Source organism: Sciurus vulgaris, assembly GCF_902686455.1.
Source record: "Sciurus vulgaris genome assembly, chromosome: 3".
Lineage (NCBI taxonomy): Eukaryota > Metazoa > Chordata > Mammalia > Rodentia > Sciuridae > Sciurus > Sciurus vulgaris.
This window is the reverse complement of record NC_136463.1, coordinates 67,812,939-67,836,216: the sequence shown is the minus strand read 5'-3', so window position 1 is coordinate 67,836,216 and position 23,278 is coordinate 67,812,939. Positions and strand designations below refer to the sequence as shown.

Here is a 23,278-nt window from a genome sequence, read left to right as displayed (position 1 = left end):
TATTACTTTTAACTTAATAGGTAAGGTGATAAATCAAAATATACCAAATACTGAGAAAGGTTAAGAGTATTCAAATAATATATGAAGAGTTTTAGAATAAAAATGCTGAATTACATTTTCAATGGCATGATTTCTCAAAGGCTTTTCATCTAAGTAACATATTTTAGGTTTACTCTTTCCAAAAGATCCTATTAACTTCGTCTTTCTCAACAAGGGCCCTCAGGTGAAGATTAAATGTGAAAAATACAACTGTATATAAATTACTAGACATAATCACCTCAGAGTAATCTTCCTATACCATATCATCTAAGTTGAGAACCTTTGTGAAAATCCAAGAGCCTCTTCCTTCCTTCCTTTTATTTATTTACTTATTGATTTATTTATTTATTGTACTGGGAATTTAATCCCAGGAACACTACCACTGAGCCACAGCTCTAGCTCTTTTTTAAATTTTATTTTGAGACAGGGTCTAAGTTGCTGAAACCAGCTTTGAACTTGCAATTCTCCTGTCTCAGTCCTCCAAAGTAGCTGGGATTACAGGCATGTGCCACCACACCTGACAAGAACATCTTTCTTTAAAAGGGCAAAAAGAAAGAAGGAATACACAAGAAAAGAAAGAAAAAATTATTTTAAGTAATTTAGCAATACCTTTTGGACTTACATTGGTGATGATTCGATGGAGTGAATTTACCAGTACATAGTGAAAAGTAGAAGGCGAATTCTGAGCCAGGCAGATCTACAGAAGGAAGAAAAAACAACAGATAACTTCTAGGCCAAAATATTCAGTAACACAAAATAAGACAAAAACAACAGCAAGAAGAAAATTTATTAAAAATAGGTGACTTTTTAAGGTCTTCAAGTTAACATCAACATATAATATTAAGAAACACTGATAAAGGTATAGCTATTTATCTTTCTAGTCTTTTCACATTTAAAAAGGAAAATAATAGCATCAGTAAGCATAGCTGGATAAAATCAGTGCTCTCACCTTAAAGTGTTGGTTGTTGTGAGGGCTTATACGAAAGCAAGAAACAAGGCAGTCAATCATTAGATCCACATCTGCAGGTTGACTGCCTCTTGAGAATGGTTTACTTGGATTAAAAAGCAGGTTCTATAAAAACCCCAATAGAAAATAAAGACCATTAAATAGGCAGTATTGTTTTTACTAATATTAATAATTCTATCAACATTATCCACAGAGATGACAGGAACTTTCAATTGCAAAAAAATAAAAAAAAGAATAAAGCACTAATACTGTGGTTCATTAATCTGCTATTAAGTCTTACTATACTACATATGGTTCCTTTCTGGTCCTAATTTCTACATTATCTTAAACCCAAGTCTATATATTTATATTCACTTTTTTAAAAAACTGGTTAACTCTATTGTTCTTCACAACCTCAATCTAGTCTGGTGAACATAATGACAACAAAAATAGGTCCTATAAACAACAAAAAAAATAAGTCCTATAAACATATTACCACAGATGACTCCCAACTTCTAGTGTTTGGATCATTTATCTTTGGCATAATACTAGAAGATTATTCTCTTAAAGTTATAGTAGAGAAAGAATAAGCATGATACCTTAAGATCAACCACCATGGACTGAACTAGTAGGAAAATGACAGAGTTATCTTCCCAATTGATGTAAGTACTTGCTTTACAAAGTTTGACACAAGCAATTGCAGCACTCTCTGTCAGCTGCCTGCTTCCTCCATGGCCAGCAAGTGCTTTTCGTAGACTGTCCAGAAATAATTTCTACAGAATTCAAATACAGCAGTAAGATAACATATGAAATGTCTTTTATTTCAGATTTATCCAACAAAGTAACAAATTAATAGCCTCTAAAATTTATACTATAAAAATGCCTTGTTTATATTTTGGTTTTCAATTTTATAATTTAAGTGGTTGTCATTATTTAACTCTTTCTCAAATTAAAAAAAAAAGAAAAAAAAAAAAAAAAAAAAAACTCCTCTCCTCTTTCTCTGCCGAATTATTATAGGAATATAAAAAAAACAGTCCTGGACTGGGAATGTGATTCAGTATTAGTGTTTACACAAGGTCCTGGAGGGAGAGGGAACAGGAGAAAGGAAAAAAGCCTTCCCATACATCTGAACTCAGCACTGAATTCAGCTGACCATATCTTCCTTTTGATATTATCTTTAATGTCTAAATATTTTACCTGTAAATATCAATCAAACTGCTCCATCCTTTTCTAATACTCCAGACAATATTCAACCTTTAGCCTTCTAAATAACAATATACCCAAGGATACACTGTTGCTCTAAATTCTATCCACTCCCTCCCCCCAAAAATTACCCATTTTTTTATGATCTCAACCCCTCTTTGTTCATTAACAAATTTCATCCCTTGACTTTTCTCTTAAGCGAAAATTTCACATTTACACCTACACATATTCTCAAATGTAACATATCAAAAGCTAAACTCACCCAACACCAGCAAAATACACATTCTTCCCTAGTGTATGTGGACCTAGTGTATGTGTTTCCAAATGAACCATATATTAGTCCACCAAACATATTTTGTTTTGTTTTGTTCTTGTTCGGGAGGTTGAACTCTGAGGCACTTTACCATTGAGCTACATCCCCACTCCTTTATTTTTTATTTTGAGACAGAGTCTCACTAAATAATGAGGCTGGCCTTGAACTTGGAATTCTCTCGTCTCAGACTCCTGAGTGGCCAGGATTATAGGCCTGCATGATTGAGTCCAGACCAAACAAATATTAATACATTAAACGAAAAAGGTATTATACAAGGTGTCTTATCTCATAATAAGGGAATGAAACTAGAAACAGTAGATGGAAAAATAGAAAATTCACAAATATGTGAAAATTAACACAATCTTAAACCGTTAATGTATCAAAGAAAAAAATCCCAAGGAAAAGGAAATTAGAAAATATCTCAAGACAAATGAAAATAAAGCACAACATACTGAAACTTAGAGGATGCAGTGAAAGCAATGTTAAGCAGGAAATTTATACCTGTAAACACATTTAAAAATGTTGCTCTCAAATCAATAACCTTAAGGAGCTTGAAAAAGAACAGTAAGAAGCTAGCAGAGGAAAGGAAATTAATAAAGATCAGCAAAAAAGATAAATTAAACAGAACAGAAAAACCAAAGCCAGAAGCCAATTCTTTGAAATAAAATAAAATTCAATAAAATGGACAAAATTTTAGCATGATTAGGAAAAAATAAGAGCAGACTGAAATTACTAAAGTTAGAAATAAATGTAATGACATTACTACTGATTTTATAAACATTTTAAAATGTTTAAAACTGTGCAGCAACAAATTAGATAATATGAACAAAATGACAAAATTCCTAAAAATACACAATCTAACAAAACTGACTCATAAAAAATAGAAAATATGGACAACTATTATTAGATTAAATCAGTAGTGAAAAACCTCCCAAGTTAAGAAAAGCCCAGGACCAGATGAGTTAGTTCACTGGTAAATTCTACAGAACATTTAAAGAATTAGCACCAACACTTCTCAAATACTTTCAAAAAATTAAAGTGGGGGGAACACTTCCTAAGCCATTCTGAGACCAGCATTATCCTCATACAAAAACCAGACAAAGACACTTCAAGAAAACCATACACCAATATCCCTGAAGAACATCAATGAAAAAAAAAAATGGTTAACAAAAAGTAGCAAAAAGGAGCTGGGGTTTTAGTTCAGTGGTAGTGCTTGCCTAGCACGTGTGAGGTCCTGGGTTCGATTCTCAGTACCACATATAAATAAATAAATAAAGATATTGTATCTATCTACAACTAAAAATACTTTTTTAAAAAAGTAGCAAATAAAATTCAGTAGCTTTTTTTAAAAGATCATATGCCAAGTAAAACTTATTTCTAGAGCAAAAAGGTGCTTTAACAATGAAAATCAATCAATGTGATATACCACATTAGTAGAATGAAGGAAACCCCCACATTATCATCTCAATTGAGACATAAACAGCATTTGATAAGATTCAACGCCTTTTCATAATTAAAAAAACAGCCAAGCTAGGAATAGAAGGAAATTTCTTCAAAATGATAAAGGCCATGTGGTAAAAAGATAATAACATACTCAATGGTAAAAGACTAAAAGCTTTTCCCCTAAATATCAGCAATAAATAAATAAAATATAGATTAGGATGCCCTACTTCTGCCACTTCTATTCAACAGAGTAGTTGAAGTTCTGAACAGAGCAACTAGGCAAGAGAAAGAAACATAAGCCATCCACATTGGAAAGAAATCAGTAAAATTACCCTGCTTATTAATTTTTTACAACACTGGATGCAGCCATTATGTCCTTGATATGATATGAAAAAAAGCACACGCAACAAAAGAAAAACTGGATAAATAAGGCAACCAAATGTCAAAATAACATACAAAGAAATCCCTAAATATTTCATATACAGCCGGTCACGGTGGTGCAGGCCTGTACCAGCTATCCAGAATGTGAGGCAGGATGATCACAAGTTCAAGGATAGCCTGGACAACTTAGTGAGACCCTGTCTGAAAATTAAAAAATAAGGAGCTATGAGCAGTGGCGCATGCCCATAATCCCAGCGGTTCAGGAGGCCAAGACAGGAGGACGGCAAGCCTCAGCAAAAGTGAGGTGCTAAGCAACTAAGTGAGACCATATAGTGAGGTGTTAAGCAACTAAGTGAGACCATATCTCTAAATTAAATATAAAATTGGGCTGGGGATGTGGCTCAGTGGTTAAATGATCCTGAGTTCAATCCCTGCTACCAAAAAGAAAAAAGAAAAAATCTATCCTAAAATTCATATGGAATCTCAAGTGACTGAATAGTCAAAACAATTTTGAAAAAGAACAAAGTTGGAGGACTTTATTCTATCTTATGAATTTGAAACTCAGTACAAAGCTACAATAGAAAATACTGGCATAAGAACGGGCATAAGGAAAAATGGAATAAAGAGTTAGGGAAAAAACCCTCACACGTATAGCCAAATAATTCTTGAAAAGTGTGCTAAGACCATCACTCAATGGAGAAAGGATAGTCTTTTCAAAAAATGGTACTAGGAAAAATGTATGCATGCATGCCAAAAAATTAAGATGGATCCTCCACTTACACCATATATGAAACTGAAGTCAATCAAAATGCATCAAAGACCTAAATTTTGCTGCTTAAACTATGAAACTCCAAGAACAAAAACACAGGAAATTTTTTACAACACTGGATGCAGCCATTATGTCCTTGATATGATATGAAAAAAAGCACACGCAACAAAAGAAAAACTGGATAAATAAGGCAACCAAAATTTAAAAAAATTTTTTTTTAATTAAACAACACTATCAAGAAGGTGATACAGGACTAGGCTTGTGGCTCAGGGACAGAGCATTTGCTTAGCATGCGTGAAGCCCTGGGTTTGATCCCCCAATCACACACACACACACACACACACACACACAAGTGAAACAACAATGAGAGAAAACAGCAAATCACATATCCAACTTGTTTGTTTTTTCATTGTATTTTTTGTTTGGTTGGTTTATGGTGCTGGGGATTGAACCCAGGGCCGTATTAGTAGCACATGGTCTATCAATCTCTACATCCTGTTATCAATTTAAGTTCAACTGAAGTTCTATAATTCTTCCTTAAAACTTTCCCCACTATCCAAACTTCATCTGAATTCTTATAGTACATAGAGCCTCCATTTTTTCCCCAGAAAACATGTACTTTCAGTATGTAACTTTTCAACTCACATAAAGAAATAACTGGGAATTCTAGGAAGACAGCAATCTAAAACATCCTTGACTCCCTCCCTCTCTTTTTAGTTCTTTGATACCTATGTTATATTAAAAAATATAACCAGGAGACAGTTACATTTTTTAGCCTCTGTTGGTCACATGACTGAATCCTAGCCTATGGAATATGAATGAGAGAATGCATGCCATTTCTGGGTCCAGCCAATACAAAGCCTCAATGTGCTTTTCATATGCCATCTGTTTTCCTCTGGCTGGCAGAACGGAACACCTATAGAAGCTATATGACATATAGATAAATTTAAGATATACAAAACCTAGTTGACAAAATTGGAAAAATATATTTCCGAGCAAAGCATAAAGCAACCCATAAGTCTACTGACAGATAAATTTGGAAAAATAAAATGTTGAGCCACCTGTAACCCCAGCTGCTCAAGAGACTGAGGCAGGATGATCACAAATTTGAGGCCAACATAGGAAACTCAGCCATACCCTGTCCCAAAAATTAATAAATAAATTTTAAAAAGGTAGGTCAGTGGTAAAGCATCCCTTGTCCTTAACACTGTAATACATAACTTTTTTTTAAATGATAAGATATACATACAATTTACAATAGAAGGGTGGTTGCCAGGAATTGGGACAAAGGAGAATGGGAGTTTAAATACTTTTTTGGTTTTACAAAATGAAAGTTTTGAAGACTGGGCTGCCTGACGAAGTAAATTATACTTAACACTACTAAATTGGACAGTAAAAGAAAGTTAAGATCATGTATTTTATGTTACATGTATTTTACCACAATCAAAAATTTAAAACAAAATTAAAAACAACTAAAAGTTTATTTTGATTTTGCACTTTTTAAATTCTTAGTTGTAGATGGACACGACACCTTTATTTTATTTATTTATCTTTATGTCATGCTGAGGACTGAACCCAGGGCCCCATACATGCAAGGCAGGTGCTCTACAACTGAGCCACAACCCCAGACCTTAAAAATGTTTTAAAAGACAAAATCTGCATAGATCAAGAAACATACGAAAGCTTGAAAAAGGTGATCAAGGACTTATTTTAAATAGACAATAAATACACAGGCTAGTTTTAATAAAACTGAAGGTCAGAAGTGAGACAGCTGGCTTTTTCACTGAATGCCCTTCCTGAAAAGGAGTAAAAATTCCTATTAGTTTATTATTTTTCTTTAAAATTAATGCTAATATGCAAAAGTCAAAGGAAAACTTAAGACCTCCAAACCCTGATCATTTTACAATTATTTCTAAATAGTGTGTTTCTGCTATTTAAATTACTCCAGACCACAGAAACATCTGAAACTTCCAAATTCGTATTATTTATTTAGCACAAATACCTATTTAGAACAGTTACTTTAAAGAGTGAAAACAGATATTACGTTAAATACACATTTTCTGAGAATGAGAATGAAGCCAAAGGAAATGTTTTAAGTAGCTCTCCAATCCATTTGCCAATAGCCAACCAAATTTAATTCTCTCTCTCTCTCTCTCTCTCTCTCTCTCTCTCACACACACACACACACACACACACACAGTACAAATTTCTAAGTCTACTTTAGCTCCAAGTGTCAGGTACAAGTTTAAATACTAAATAACACAGGAATTACCTGGTTTGATACAACTCAGTTCTAAAACCATTGATTCTTTTTTCTTCTTTTGTTCATTAAAAAATAATTTAAATACTTAACAATAAGGAATTTAAAATACAGTATATTTAATTTGGAGATTACCACATAGCAGTTAAAGACCTAGACCTTATGTTCACAAGGGGTCTCAAACTTTAGTGTGCACCACAATTACCTGGAAGGCTTGCTAATAGGTTGCTAGCTGGGGGCAGGGGGAAAGGAATTCTGATTCAGCAGGCCTAGAGTAGGAAACCTAAGAATTTGCATTTCTAACAAGTTTCCATAAGTACATGCTACTTGTCTGTAGACCTCACTTTGAGAAATACACAAATAGATGTTTAGCTATCTAGCTAGCCATCTCTGACACTTTACCCTTATAAAAACAAAAAAGCTAGATTAGAAGAATACACTTCTAACCCCTCAACAGTGGCTGTCCCTGGGGAAGAAGACAAGGAATAGGGGAATCAAAGATGATTTCAGGGGACGGCGGGAGCAGCATGAGCAGCGGAAGCAGCGGCAGCGGCCCCCCCGGCCAGGCAGCGTAGCTTTGGAAGGCCACGTGCCCCGCCAGGATGCCCAAGAGGAAGCCCAAGTGGAGGTCAGCCCGCCTGTTGGTCAAGCCCAGGAAGGCGGCGGGCAAGGATAACTCTTCCGACAAAAAAGTTCAAACAAAAGGGAAAAGGGGAGCACAGGGAAAACAGGCTGAAGTGACTAATCAAGAAACTAAATAAGATTTAATTGCCAAAAATGGAGAAACTAAAAATGAAGAGTCTAGCCTCTGATGAAGCATAAGAGAAAGAAGTCTGATTAATCATACACCATGTCTTATCAGTGGTCTCGTTTCCCTTCTTGTACAATCCACAGGAATATTTTTATCACCTATTTTGTAAATGCAAGTTTTTTAGTAGTCTAGAAACATTTTTTAAAAGGAGGGAATCCCACCTCATCCCATTTTTTAAGTGTAAATGATTTGTTTAGAAGTGAAATCACCTCTACAATGAGAACTACAGAACACTAAAGAAAGAAATTAAAGAAAACCTTAGAAGATGGAAAGATCTCCCATGTTCATGGATAGGAAGAATTAATATTGTCAAAATGGCCATACTACCAAAAGTGCTATATAGATTCAATGCAATTCCAATTAAAATCCCAATGATGTACCTTACAGAAATAGAGCAAGGAATTATGAAATTCATCTGGAAGAATAAGAAACCCAGAATAGCTAAAGCAATCCTCAGTAGAAAGAGCGAAGCAGGGGGTATCGCAATACCAGATCTTCAACTCTATTACAAAGCAATAGTAACAAAAACAGCATGGTATTGGTACCAAAATAGAAAGGTAGATCAATGGTACAGAATAGAGGACACGGACACAAACCCAAATAAATACAATTTTCTCATACTAGACAAAGGGGCCAAAAATATGCAATGGAGAAAAGATAGCCTCTTCAACAAATGGTGCTGGGAAAACTGGAAAACCATATGCAACAGAATGAAATTAAACCCCTATCTCTCACCCTGCACAAAACTCAACTCACAATAGATCAAGGACTTCGGAATCAGACCAGAGACCCTGCATATTATAGAAGAAAAAGTAGGCCCAAACCTTCAACTTGTTGGCTTAGGAGCAGACTTCCTTAACAGGACTCCCATAGCCCAAGAAATAAAAGCAAGAATCAACAACTGGGATAGATTCAAACTAAAAAGCTTTCTCTCAGCAAAGGAAACTATCAGTAATGTGAAGAGAGAGCCTACAGAGTGGGAGAATATCTTTGCCAATCATACTTCAGATAGAGCGCTAATATCCCGCATCTATAAAGAACTCAAAAAACTCTACACCGAGAATACAAATAATCCAATCAACAAATGGGCTAAGGAAATGAACAGACACTTCACAGAAGAAGATGTACAAGCAATCAACAGATATATGAAAAAATGTTCAACATCTCTAGTAATAAGAGAAATGCAAATCAAAACTACCCTAAGATTGCATCTCACCCCAATTAGAATGGCGATTATCAAGAACATGAGCAACAATAGGTGTTGGCGAGGATGTGGGGAAAAAGGTACACTCATACATTGCTGGTGGGGTTGCAAACTAGTGCAGCCACTCTGGAAAGCAGTATGGAGATTCCTCAGAAAGCTTGGAATGGAACCACCATTTGACCCAGGTATCCCACTCCTTGGCCTATACCCAAAGGACTTAAAATCAGCATACTACAGAGATACAGCCACATCAATGTTCATAGCTGCTCAATTCACTATAGTCAGATTGTGGAACCAACCCAGATGCCCTTCAGTTGATGAATGGATAAAGAAACTGTGGCATACATATACAATGGAATATTACTCCGCCATGAGGAATGGCAAAATTATGGCATTCACAGGCAAATGGATGAAATTGGAGGATATCATGCTAAGTGAGATAAAGCTAATCTCAAAAAACTAAAGGACAAATGATCTCGCTGATAAGCGGATGAGGACATACGGGGGGGGCGGGTAGGAGGGGTTAGTGTTAGGGTTAGGGTTAGGGTTAGGGTTAGGGATAAGGAGGGTGGTAAGAATGAGGAAGAAAGGAATGTATAGAGGGAAAAGAGGGGTGGGAGGGGAGGGGGGAAGGGAAAAAAATAACAATGAATCAAACAACATTGCCCTATGTAAATTTATGATTTTTAATAAAAAAAAAAAAAAAAGAAGTGAAATCATTTGCTGGTTTTTTGTTTTGGGGTATAACCAGAAAATAGTGGGATACTGAAATATGGGAGGCTTGGACTGTCTTGGGTGTCAGTTTAACATTTCATATGTGGGGGTTTAGTTTTATATCCTACAATACAAAGCATATTAAATGGCAGTGTGGAGTCACACTACTGCATTTAATGTCTTGAATATTTTAAACTACTTCTATGCCTGTGTTTTTTAGTAGAATCGTTTTCTGAACAAGACCACTACTGGATCATTGCTGTCAGAATCATGTGTACTCGGTAACATCTTTGGTCGCTGGAAGTCTTAGTTTTCCTAATATTTTTAATGTGCTGTGAAAGATTGAAAGTTTGCATATGCAGTGTGTGTGACAAGTTTTGAATTAGTGGGACCTAAATAACAACAGCATTCAAAGATACTGGTACTTGATATTCTATTAAGAAAAATTTGCCTCCAAATTCAAAGCTGGAAAGTCACTGGAATAACTGAAAAAGAATCACAGTATAAGGCTTTATAGATTTCCAGTACGTGTGTTAAGAATTGTGTACAAAGTAAAATGTCTGTGTACTGATTCTCAATACAGCCAATAAAATCTCAAATATGAAAGAATGTTTTGAATTTTATCAGAGAATTTCCATAAAAAAAGATTATTTCAACTTTTCTGTTATTAAAAGAGAATTGATGCAAACATTACCATTCTTTCTGAAAATCATATACAGAGAAAAAGAACAATGTATTGATGTTAATAGGCATATAGACCACTGTTATATTCTTTGTACATTTCAAGCATTCTGCTAAAAAGGATATTATAATTTAAAAAATGACTGAAGAAGTATTTATACCAGACTAAAACGATACTTCTAATATACAAAAGCTCCAAGAATAAAAGACGAGAAAACAACATAACAGAAAAACATAGGTAGAGGACACAAACAGGCACTTTACACAAAAGAAATCATGCCAAATAGCCACAAATGATTTTGAAAAAAACTCATTTATTTATTTATTTATTTAAATTGGAATCTTATGTTGCTGAGACTGGCCTCAAATTCTTGAATTCGTGATCTTCCTGCCTCCAGTCTCCCAAGTAGCTAGGATGACAGGCACACACCACCATGCCCAGTTTCACTAATTTAATTTAAAAGGAATAAAAATTAAATAAAATACAGTTTTTTAAAATGTTTGTTTGGTAATTATAATTAATGCTCCCAAATGGAAAATTAATATTTGAGTCAATAATACTTCATTCTCTTTTATTATCACTTATGTGAGAAAGAAAGAGTTCAGTGGTCCATTTTCAGAATACAGTATTCAGCCTTAAATGTAAAATTACTTTGGATATAAGAAAAGTAGCTAGAGGGGACAGCAGAATGGAAAATAACAAGCAGTTAACATGTGAATGTGACACATTCACAGCCCCTTGACAAACAGGAGGTGAGGGGGTAGGTCCTCCCCTCCCCTGACCAACATACATGAACTCACCACCCAAGAAGACCTACTAGTCACAAGAGAATAAAGGAAATGAGGACAACTAACAGTATATTTATTAAAATAGCCCAGGAGACAGTAAAACTGAGGCAACCTTCTAGAAGACTGAACACCCGACAGCATTCAACCAATGAACCTTGTACACTAAAGGATAAAATGTTGATTGCAATGTATGCTCACTCACCCAGACACCTGATCTTGCAAGACCTTCAGTAAAAAGTCTTGCCTTTCCTGTATTTCATGTCTCTTAGTCTATCTTGGATCGGTCAAGTGAGCATGTCTCTCACAACTTAAAGATGGATTACTATTAATTAGTTTATTGAGGTATAATTAACATAAAATTAAAGCTGGGTACAGTGGTACTCAAGGAGGCTGAGATAGAAGGATCACAAGTTTGAGGACAATGTGGGCAACTTACTGAGAATCTTCCTCAAAACTAAACGATTGGGGGGTGGTGAGGATATAACTGGTAGAGTGCTGGCTAGTCCCTAGCACCACAAAAAAAAAAAAAAAAAAAAAAAAAAATCACACAATATGTCACCTTTTGTCTGTCTAGCTTCCTTTGTTCAGCATGTTTTTGAGATTCATCCATGTTCTGTGGACAGTAGTTACTCTTCCTGCCCCCACTACTCTACCACTGAGCTACATCATCAGCCCCTTTTATTTCTTTTTATTTGAGGCAGGGTCTCATTAAATTGGCCAGGCTGGCTTTGAACTTGGAATCCTCCTGCCTTAGCCTTCCAAGTAACTGGGATTATAGACATGTGCCACTGCACCAGGCAGCAGTTACTTTTCTTTCTTTTTTTGTTTGTTTGTTTGCCGTTATTGTTAACTAGGGATTGAAACCAGGGGCACTTTACCACGGAGCTACAACCCTAGTCTTTTTTATTTTTTATTTCAAGACAGGGTCTCACAAAATTCTGAGGCTGGCCTTGAACTTGTGATCCTCCTGTCTTAGCTTCCAAGTCACTGGGATTATAGGCTTCTGCCACCGCACCTAGCAGCAGATAGTAGTTACTTTGAATTCCATGATCTCAAGGTAACCAGAGTTGGTTTATTCATTCACCAGCTGTTGGGCATTTGGGCTGCTTTTAAATTTAGGATATCATGAATAAAGTTATAAGCACTGGAGTATAAATCTTTGAATGAAAAAGTGTATGTCTTTGTATGATTCTTTATTTTCATGTTACAGATATGTAAATAACCTTCATTTCTGCCATGAATGCAACTTGCTTTTGACATTTATATCTGTGGAGTTACATGCACAGAAATAAATGCTAAAATACACAGAGACACAATTGTTCCTAACCTTATCTGTTGTTATCATTCTATACTTACACATTTATATCATTTCAATGCTAGTAATCTATTGTTTGCTTCCTTTTGGAAAGACAATTTTTCCCAGTTTTATCTGAGGTATAATTGGCAAATAAAAATATATTAACTGAGTATAACATATTTAGATATACATAATAAAATGATTATCAAAAGATAATTAACATATCCATCATTTCCCATAGTTTACCTTTATGAGGGGTAGGAAAGGTAGTAAGAACACTTGACATAAGATACTGTCTCATTTTAGTCATATGTCAAAAATTTAAAAGACTGAAAAACAAGTAGTCCTGATAAGTATGCAGGAAAATGTAACTGGGTCCAATTTAAAATTAAAAGTCCCATAATGTTTTTCTCTTCTCCATTTTCTGCTAACCTGTTTGTTAAACTACTCACCATCCCAGCTTTCTATAAGCCATCATCTCATGATGAGAATGGAAGCTGAAACTGCCCCCAAAGACCTGGTGACAAGACTCTTGAGAACCCAGAATAGTAAGGTATGTCTGGCTAGCAAGCACAGCCTGTCTAAATCTACTTAAGTGGATTTTCTGGCTTTCTGTTTCCATAAATTGTGTCTCACTGGATGTGGTAGTGAACAGCTGTAATTAAGTGACTTGGGAGGCTGAGGCATGAGAATCAGAAGTTGAAATTCAGCCTAGGTAACTAAGCAAGACCCCGTCTGGAAAAAAAAAGAAAAAGAAAAAGAAAGGCTGGGGATGTAGTTTTGTAGTAGAATAAGCACTGGATTAAATCTCCACTACTCCCCTCCCCCTGGAAAACTGTAATTTTCTGTTAAGATGGTCAAAGGCAGATTATCTTCCCAGTATGAGCCACTGTCATTAATTCATTTTTCCTTCTTATATCATTTTCTCTTATTCCCAATATGAGTAGGTGACCGAATGCAACTAGTTGGGACCCCAGCAGCCTCTGGGCCTAGATGGATAACAAAAGTAGATCTTCCAATTCAGTGCTGGTGAAAAAATAAACTGCTGCCAACTACTAGAGAATATAAAACTAATAAGAACTATTCAAAATTTTAAATACAAATGCCCTGAACACAGAAATTGCAGTTTGGGGGGTTTAGTCTATGGATTAGAACATTAGGTTAGCAAGAATACATTAACAAAGATATTTATTTGAAGATTAACATACAAAAAAACCCAAATAATCTGACTATATATCAATTATAGTGAAATGATTGCAGAAAGAAGTCTCAGTAGTATAAGAGAATATTTCCTAATAATAAAAGCAATGTGTTAGCTCTCTCTGATTATTCTGAGGAACAGACAAAACATATTCTTAGGTAAATAAAGATGCAAAGTAATATGCATAAAAAATTTTTTATTTTATAATCTAACACTGGTTAGATCAGAGAAAATGTAACTAGAAAAGGATGAGAACACATAAAAAATAAACACATTCCTTAAAATTCAGAAAGATTAAAATATCTAAATTTTTTAATCTAGAAAACTATTTTTTTAAAAAATGAATGCATACTTAAAAAGTCTTGGGGAGCCAGGCACAATAGCACAGGCCTATAATTCCAGCTTCTCAGAAGGCTGAGGCAGGAGGCTCACAAGTTCAAGGGCAGCTTCAGCAATTTAGCAAGACCCTGTCTCAAAATAAAAAATAAAAAAGAACTGGGGATATAACTCAGTGGCAAAGCACCGTGGGTTCAATCCCCAGTTTAAAAAAAAAATCTTGTGGAATGCCAGATTCAAAGTTCATTTACCTGAAATATCTAGTTTTAAATACAAAAATCGATAGAGACAAAAAGTAGATTATTGGTTGCCAGGGGGTTGAAGAGGAGAACAGGGAGTAATGACTAAAGGATTTCTTGTTAGGAAGATAAAAATGTTCTGGAACTAAAAAAGAGGAAATGATTGTACAACCTTGCAAATAGATTAAAAGTAGCAAAGTATACACTTTCCAGGATGAATTCTATGGTATATGATTTATACATTAATAAAAATGAACAGATACAAATGGGGGAGAAAAAGTCTGATCCAAAACTCTAGGTGACAAAAAACAACACTGAGTCAACTACATGCAAATTTTAAACATCTCAATAACAAAAAGAATACATAAACAAAGTTTACAAAGAGAAACCAGGTAAACATGTATACACATAACCCTATAAATCAATATAAGACAAAAAATTAAATGGAAAAATTAGCAATTCATTAAAGGTATATAAATGACTGATAAGACATTTAGAAAGATATCACTGGGACTGTGACTATTAAAATATAAATTCACTTAAGAGTATTACTGAATTTATAGTAGTTTTTAACTGTTTTTACTTTACCAATAAATAGAAACAAAAAAATAAATAAAGCCACTATTTTGAAGGGCTCCCAACAAATTAATATGAAAAATGGTATCTTCAAAAGTTGGGACATGACGTAAGAGAAATATCACAGAATCAAACACTCTCAAGGATTTCCCCCTTCACTTATTTACCCCTTAATTCACAAATTCCCTGTCCAATGTTTCTACAAAGTAGTGAATTATTCAGCTGATTTTGAACATTTCCATCCATAGCCAAATTATGTAAGAGCCCAGTTATATTTAGTCAGCTAAGAATATTTCTCCCAAAGTGGCAATAAAGGAAAAAGTGTCTATTATAAAACTAGTACATAATGAACTTCAAATAAAATAGTTAAGTTTAACAACTCAGCCCTTATTTAAAAAAAAATATATATATATATAAAAGATTATTTTCAAATTACCAGTTGTTATAATGCTAATTTCAATATAAATGGTATATGCAGTAGTCTGCCTTTTTAATAAAATTCTGAGGAAACTGTTCTGAGTTACCTGATCATCTCGGCAGCATCAACTGAACACACACCTGAATACATGCAAATAACATACTATAAAAATGACAAAGACTGTCAGGTATGGTGCTGCATGTCCATGATCACAGCAGATCAAGAGGCTGAAGCGGGAGGATTGCAAGTTCAAAGCCAGCCTCAGCAAATTTAGTGAGGATCTAAGCTACTTAGCTAGACCTGTCTCAAATTTTTTTTTTTTTATTATAAACAAATGGGATACATGTTGTTTCTCTGTTTGTACATGGCGTAAAGGCATACCATTTGTGTAATCATAAATTTACATAGAACAATGTTGTTTGATTCATTCTGTTATTTTTTCCCTTCCCCCCACCCCTCCCACTCAAATTTTTAAAAAATGTAAAGGGCTGGGGATGTGATTCAGTGGTTAAGCATCCTGGGTTCAATCCCTGGTACAAGAAAACAAAAGAAAGAAAAGAAAAAGTCTAGTAGGGCAAACCCTGAAGTAAATATTAGAGACCCTATGTTTAATAGTAACAGAGCTATTCTTTAGTCTTCTCTAGTAAAAAGAAACCAGGGGACTGTTTAAAGTCTTTGATCACTGAATGGTATTATTTATTTCTCTTCCAAATAAAATTATGTATAAGAATGTCCCTGTTAAGGTCAGCAAACAGAGAGTTAAAACGATTACAAAGAATGATAAGCCTAGGGCTGGGGGTGTAGTTCATTGGTAGATCACTTGCCTGGCATGCATGAGTTCCTAGGTTAGATCCCCAATACCAACAGAAAATAATTAATAATAAAAAAATAAAATAATAATAAATAATAAAATGAAAATGATACATTTCTTGAGTAAAATAAACTTTCGCATCCAGACATAGTAGAAATGCCCTCTGCACCTTATTCATGTTGTTTTCATCAACCACATCCTTGGATATATCCTGGATTATTTCTGGACATAAAATAAGGAGAATGATCTGTAGTGGCCAAACTGCTGCTTTACGTTTGGTGCTTTCAGCAAAACCATCCACCAAGTCAAAGAGTTTTTCTGCACACTCTACATGAAAAATATTAAAAAGATATTATTATGTGAGAAGAAAATCACTGGCATTAAATTAAATGTCAGCACTGTCCAAACACCCAAAGGCCACATTTAAAAAGATCAACTTGGAAGCTTATTTAAGCCACAACACACATTCAGGTAAGCAGACAAGAGATGTTACATTGCCCACGTATAAGAAGAGCTATCTTGATCCATCCTAGAAAAAAAAACCACATTTCAGAATGACTGGTCTTGTGTTTTGTTTCAATGTGCAGGGCCTTAAGCAAATTGCAATGTACCCAAGCTACAAAGACTGGACAGCTTCTCAAAGAGAATTACCAAAATTCCCCAGGAGTCTATATTCTCTGCCACACAGTTGTATCCCACAAATTCCTCACAGGTAAAAATAATATTACTTCTTTATGTACACATCTCTTTAAATACAAAATAAGGCCTTAGAACACACACAAAAAAGTGCTTCTCTGTAATGGATAGCCAACAATTGTCCAATCACAACTCTAAAGATTACAGCTTTATTTTAATTTTTTTTATTTGCTCAAAAGAAAGGAAAAGAATTGGAGATAATTTAGAAATACGAGAGCAAAACAGTATTTCCTATTTGATACCAGTCGATAATAGAAGATATAAAAGCACATTTTTAAAAAAGTAACTTGAAAAAAAAACCGCTTTTCACCTCCTACAAAAGAGTTTAAAAGAAAACAAAATTGATCTTACCAGCCATATCAGTCTGTGGAATCTGGTATAGTTTTGTAAACTCATCTGGATAATTTTCTACCCAGTTCCAAAAGGCCTACAAAAAACAAAACATGTCTTTATATGAAGCAGTGAATGTTTCTTTATAAAGTAAATACCACAAACTAATTTTCTTCATAAAAATATTATATGCATTCTTTCTAAAAATTAATATGACTATCACTTGAGTCGATTTTTTTATTCAAAATACTAAAGATAGCAACACTTATAACCAAAAACAAAATTTTAATACCAAAAAGTTTTCTTACCTTTTCCAGACTATTTATAACTGCTAACTGCGCAACCTTCTTTAGGGCTTTAAATTTAAATGCTGTTTCTGGGGGGAAAAATTGTTTTAGTTAACTCTAGATTATTTAATTAACACAAATACAGTTCAGTGATACTAGCCAAAATAACTTTTCTTTCACATATTATTTTTCCTCCAGTATTATTTATAAAGAATATAAAGACAATGTTAACCCCAAACTAGTTATATCCGCTAATGACAAAACTCAATTAAAGCAAATATGCCTTGAACTTCAAGTTATGTTTTCCTGTTTTATTTTTAATAATTTGCTTTTTTAAAAAAGTATAAAACACATGATCTTGTGGAAATACTTTAAAATAGACAACAGTTTATGGAAAATTAAAACACTGTCCATGATTGCACCATACAGAGACAATCACAGTTAACAGTTTGGTATATTTTCTTCTATCCCTGTTTCTTTGAATGTATAAGACAAATAAATTTAACATAACTGAGGTCATACGGACCATGCCAAACTTACTCTTCTTACTTTATATAATAACCCCAAATTTCTTTGAAAATTCTTCATAGGAACTGAGCATGGTGGCATACGCCTTTAATCCCAACCACTTGGGAGGCTGAGGCACGAAGATCAAAAGTTTGAGGCCAGCCTCAGCAATTTAGCAAGGCTTTAGGCAATTTAGCAAGACCCTGTCTTAAAATAAAAAATAAAAAGGCTGGAGAAGTAGCTCAGTGGTAAATCACCACTGGGTTCAATCCGCAGTATCTCAAAAAAAAAAAAAATAAAATCTTCATAGGTATTTTTGATGACTCTATGGAATAGTAACTATTATTTGAACAACTGTAACAGATTTTCAGTATATTAGTTATTTTCAGTATATTTAATTCTCTCAAAATCTTTATTATTTATTTATTTTGATTCATTGTACACAAATGGGGTACAACTTGTTTCTCTGGTTGTACACAAAGTAGAGTTGCACCATTTGTGTAATCATACATGTACATAGGGTAATGATGTTTGTCTCATTCTGTTAGTCTTCCTTCCCCCACCCCTCCCCACCCCTCTTTTTCCTCTATACAATCCATTCTTCCTCCATTCTTGCCTCCCTCCCACCTCCCATTATGTATTATCATTCGCTTATCAGAGAGATTATTCAGCCTTTGGTTTTTTGAAATTGGCTTATCTCACTTAGCATGATATTCTCCAACCGCATTCATTTACCTGCAAATACCATAATTTTATCCTTCTTTATGGCTGAGTATTATTCCATTGTGTATATATACCATAGTTTCTTTACCCATTCACCAATTGAAGGGCATCTCGGTTGGGTCCACAATCTAACTATTGTGAATTGAGCAGCTATGAATATTGATGTGGCTGTATCACTGTAGTATGCTGATTTTAAGTTCTCTGGGTACAGGCTAAGAAGTGGGACAGCTAGGTCAAATGGTGGTTCCATTCCAAGTTTTCTAAGGAATCTCCACACTGCTTTCCAGACTGGCTACGCTAATTTGCAACCACACCAGCAATGTATGAGTAAACGTCTCATCAACACCTGTTGTTGCTTGTATTCTTGATAATAGCCCTTCTAATTGGGGTGAGATGGAATCTTAGGGTAGTTTTGATTTGCATTTCTCTTATTACTAGAGATGTTGAAAATTTTTTCATGTATCTGTTGATTGCTTATAAATCATCTTCTGTGAAGTGTTGCTCGTTTCCTTAGCCCATTTATTGATTGGGTTATTTGTGTTCTTGGTGTAAAGTTTTATGAGTTCTTCATAGATTCTGGAAATTAGTGCTCTTCAAAATCTTAATGCTTTCAGAATATTACAGTTGACCAAACTCTATGTGTACAGATTATTACATGACTGAATTGGGCTTCTTTGACTTCTCTTAGGATATTAAAGTCAATGACTTAAGTCAATGGTTATATAAACATTTTCCAGTTGTAGTTCCAAAATGTATTATAAATGATAATAATAAATGTTTATATCCAAAGTTTTTTTCAATATTATTGACTATTTCTTTAAGGTAAACATATACCTAAAAATAAAAGTGTCTGTTTAAAGAGATGAATACTTTCTAAGGCCCATGACAAATTCTCCCAAGATGCTTTATAGCAGTGTTGGGCCAAATGGCACTCCTATTTAGGAGCATATTTAAGTACATTTGTCACATCCCTGCCATCATTTAACACGCTCATTTTTTAAATTTTGCTAATTTATTCAAAATAATAGGTTGCATTTTTAATGCATATAAGATTAAATATTTCTTCATATAAATATATTGTAATTTTATTTTCTTCTTTTGTAAATTTATTCTTCACAATGTACAAAAAAAATTATGTCTGGAAAAGATGACCCTAACTATTAGGGTAAAACTGTTTTACCCTAACAGTCCCTTGATAAAAACTCCTCCTATGCATTTTTAATGAAGAAATACCAGTTTTTATTACTTTTATATAAATATGTTTCTAATATAAAAATAGGTCTTCAATATCATGCTAAGTGAGATAAGCCAATCTCAAAAAGACAAGGGACGAATGATATCGCTAATAAGTGGAGGATGACACATAATGGGGGGGAGGGAAGGGTTAGTGTTAGGGTTAGAGTTAGGGTTAGGGAGGGGGGCAAGTATGGAGGAAGAAAGTACTGTATAGAGGGTAAAGAGGGGTGGGAGGGGTGGGGGAAAGGGGAAAAAATAACAATGAATCAAACAACATTATTGTATGTGGATTTATGATTACACAAATGGTATGCCTTTGCGCCATGTACAAACAGAGAGGCAACATGTATCCCATTTGTTTACAATAAAATAAAAAAAAAAAAAAAGAAAAAAAAATAGGTCTTCAAGTATTTATCTAAAGAATCTTTTAACTGTGAATTTCTTTTCTTGGACTTGCAAATGTGTAACCTGTTCCCTCCAACAGTTTTTAAATGTACCCCTTGAATTTTCCTTGCTCCTGTCCTCCTTTGATTTCCAAATAGCAGTGTTACACGTCACTGTTGAGACTTTACACCTTCCTACATTCATCAACTTTACCTTTTGACATCTTAAATGTGTCATATAGGGTCATCTACTCTCCATTCTAATGTATTTATCTTTTGTTACTTCAGTTCTGCAAATAACTGATTGGCCATCCTATTGATACCTCAGTCTCAGTAAATCTAAAAATGAACTCATCATTTTCCTGGCCACTTCCCTTTCCCACCATCTATCTTTTTTCCTTTTCCTGTCTTAGGCAGCTTGCTCTGTACTACTTGATAATACCCCTCCAACCAAATACACATAAATATATACCAAATGTTATATATTTTACTGGCTAAATATCTATTAAATTGGCTTCTATCCTACTCCATCTAGACTTCCACTACCCTCATTATTTCTCACTTACATTACTATACACTCAATCCCAGAAGTCATGTAACATAACTCTCTACTAAGCCATTCCAAAATCTGAAACAAAATTGTGTCTAGAATAAAATATTGATCACGATATTTCCCACCTTACTGCCTTTCCATCACTTTCCATGACTTTTACTAAAAGTCTCATAACCCATAAGCTCAGTAGTACACCAGCTAAGTATTGCTGGTTCAAGAAATAGCCAGATGTGAAACAAATCTTTACCCTGACAATTACTAGCTCTGTGATCTTGGAAATGCTACAGAAACCTCAATTTCTTCATTCATATATGGAATTGATAATACTAGTACTGCATCACAGGGTAACTGTAAGCTCTGATGAGTAAAGGCGGCATAATGCCTGTTACAACCTGATAATGCAACAAATGTTACATATTTTTATTAATATAATCTGACCTACTCTTGTACTTTCATATTTTTTCTATTTTCCTCTTAACATCTCCCACCCCCAAACAAAACGTACTTTCTTTCTTATGCTCACTCTATTCAAGTTTACCATGTTGTTTTGCAGATAACTTAACAAATAAATAATACATTTGTCTCATAAACCAGGTTAAGAGTTTCTTAGGGACAGAATCACTATTTTATTAATCTCAGCAATCCCAGCAATTAACATGGTTTAAAAGAGTTTCTCAACAAATACTTGTTAAACTGAGTTTAAAATGCATTACTAATTTTATTACTCCTTAAAGTAAGTATCCATTACTTACAGCTGTCTTTTGTTGGCCTGTTTAATATTGGCTTTATACTTTATATAAGAGAATATTCTAAATTTATGTTCATGAAGAAATGCATTCAATGGGGATAAGATACCTCAATAAGAGAACTTTATCTGTACTTCACTTTCTCTTATTTGGGGAACTTCACTTTATCTGCACTTCACTTTCTCTTATTTGAACATGCATACCCATCTCAATTAATTATTATCAGCTAAACATTTCTAAGAAAACTCTTTGTTTAAACTTCTATTCCTGGGCAACATTCACTAGATTCACATGCTAGGTAAGACATCTACCACTGGATTAAACTCCAGGACACAAATCATAAATTCTGAACAAGGGTAAAATAGATGTACCTTATTATTCCACTACAAACAGCTTTTTTCTAATCCTCTATATATAAATAGGCTTTTTAAAAAAAATCCATGGTAAAATAAGTACAGAGTTTAAGATAAATGTTAATAAAATTAAATGTATTTTGAAAACTACACCACAGATCAGGTGTGATGTACAAGCCTATAATCCCAGCTACTCAGGAGGGTGATACAGGAGTATTCCAAGTTCAAGGCCAGCCTAGGCAACTTAGGACCATTTCAAAATAAAGAATATAAAAAAGAGCTGGGGATGTAGATTAGTGGTAAAGCACATGCTAATATGTGTGAGACTCTAGGTTCAAATCTCATTACCACAAAGGGGGAGGGGGGGAGAAACACTGCACAAATGTTGAAGTGTTGTTGTTGTTATTTGGGGGAGAGGTGGAAGTTACTGGGGATTTTACCCAGGGCATTCAACCACTAGCCACATTCCCACTCCTTTTTATTTTTTATTTTCAGACAGGGTCACACTAAGTTGGTTAGGGACTTGCTAAATTGCTGAGGCTGGCCTCAAACTTGCAATTCTCCTGCCTCAGCCTCCCAAACCACTAGGATTACAAGCTTGTGCCATCACACCAGTTAAATGTTGAGGTTTTTGAAGTTAATTTAACTCAATCTCCTTCTCTTAAATCAGATATTAAAAATAATGTTTGGGATTGGGGAGATAGCTCAGTTGGTAAAGTGCTTGCCTTACAAGCACAAGGCCCTGGGTTCAATCCCCAGAACTGCAAAAAAACAAAAAACAACAAAAAAAAATGTTTGATAATACCTTCTACCTTCATCAAGATACAAAGTTTCAATGAGGTTATGCATTTAAATAGACAGGATCCAATAATATCTAAAACTAAAAGCAATTTTTGTGAAATGAAACTTAGGTATTCATATTCAGTTTATAAATAATGCTTATTAACATTTGATTTATATTAACACTTCACTGATCATAAATTTTCTCAATTCCTTCTAACAGTTTATTTCAATCAACATAGTTGTGTTGTAT

General features: G+C 34.3%; 1 protein-coding gene across 7 annotated transcripts in view; it reads right to left on the bottom strand.

Annotated features, from left to right (window-relative positions):
* The window catches only part of NF1 (neurofibromin 1), a 257,173-nt gene that overhangs the window by 170,523 nt on the left and 63,372 nt on the right, over window positions 1–23,278 (bottom strand). For 6 of the 7 annotated variants that reach the window (XM_079130415.1, XM_079130414.1, XM_079130411.1 and 3 more), the window contains exons 6-11: window positions 17,766–17,833; window positions 17,479–17,554; window positions 16,601–16,758; window positions 1,585–1,758; window positions 989–1,111; window positions 662–736 (exon numbers count right to left, since the gene is read on the bottom strand). In XM_079130415.1, coding sequence (XP_078986541.1) covers window positions 662–736; window positions 989–1,111; window positions 1,585–1,758; window positions 16,601–16,758; window positions 17,479–17,554; window positions 17,766–17,833 — 674 coding nt within the window. Of the gene's footprint in view, window positions 1–648; window positions 737–988; window positions 1,112–1,584; window positions 1,759–16,600; window positions 16,759–17,478; window positions 17,555–17,765; window positions 17,834–23,278 lie in introns of those variants that run through there. The other variant, XM_079130417.1, reaches the window with a different exon arrangement.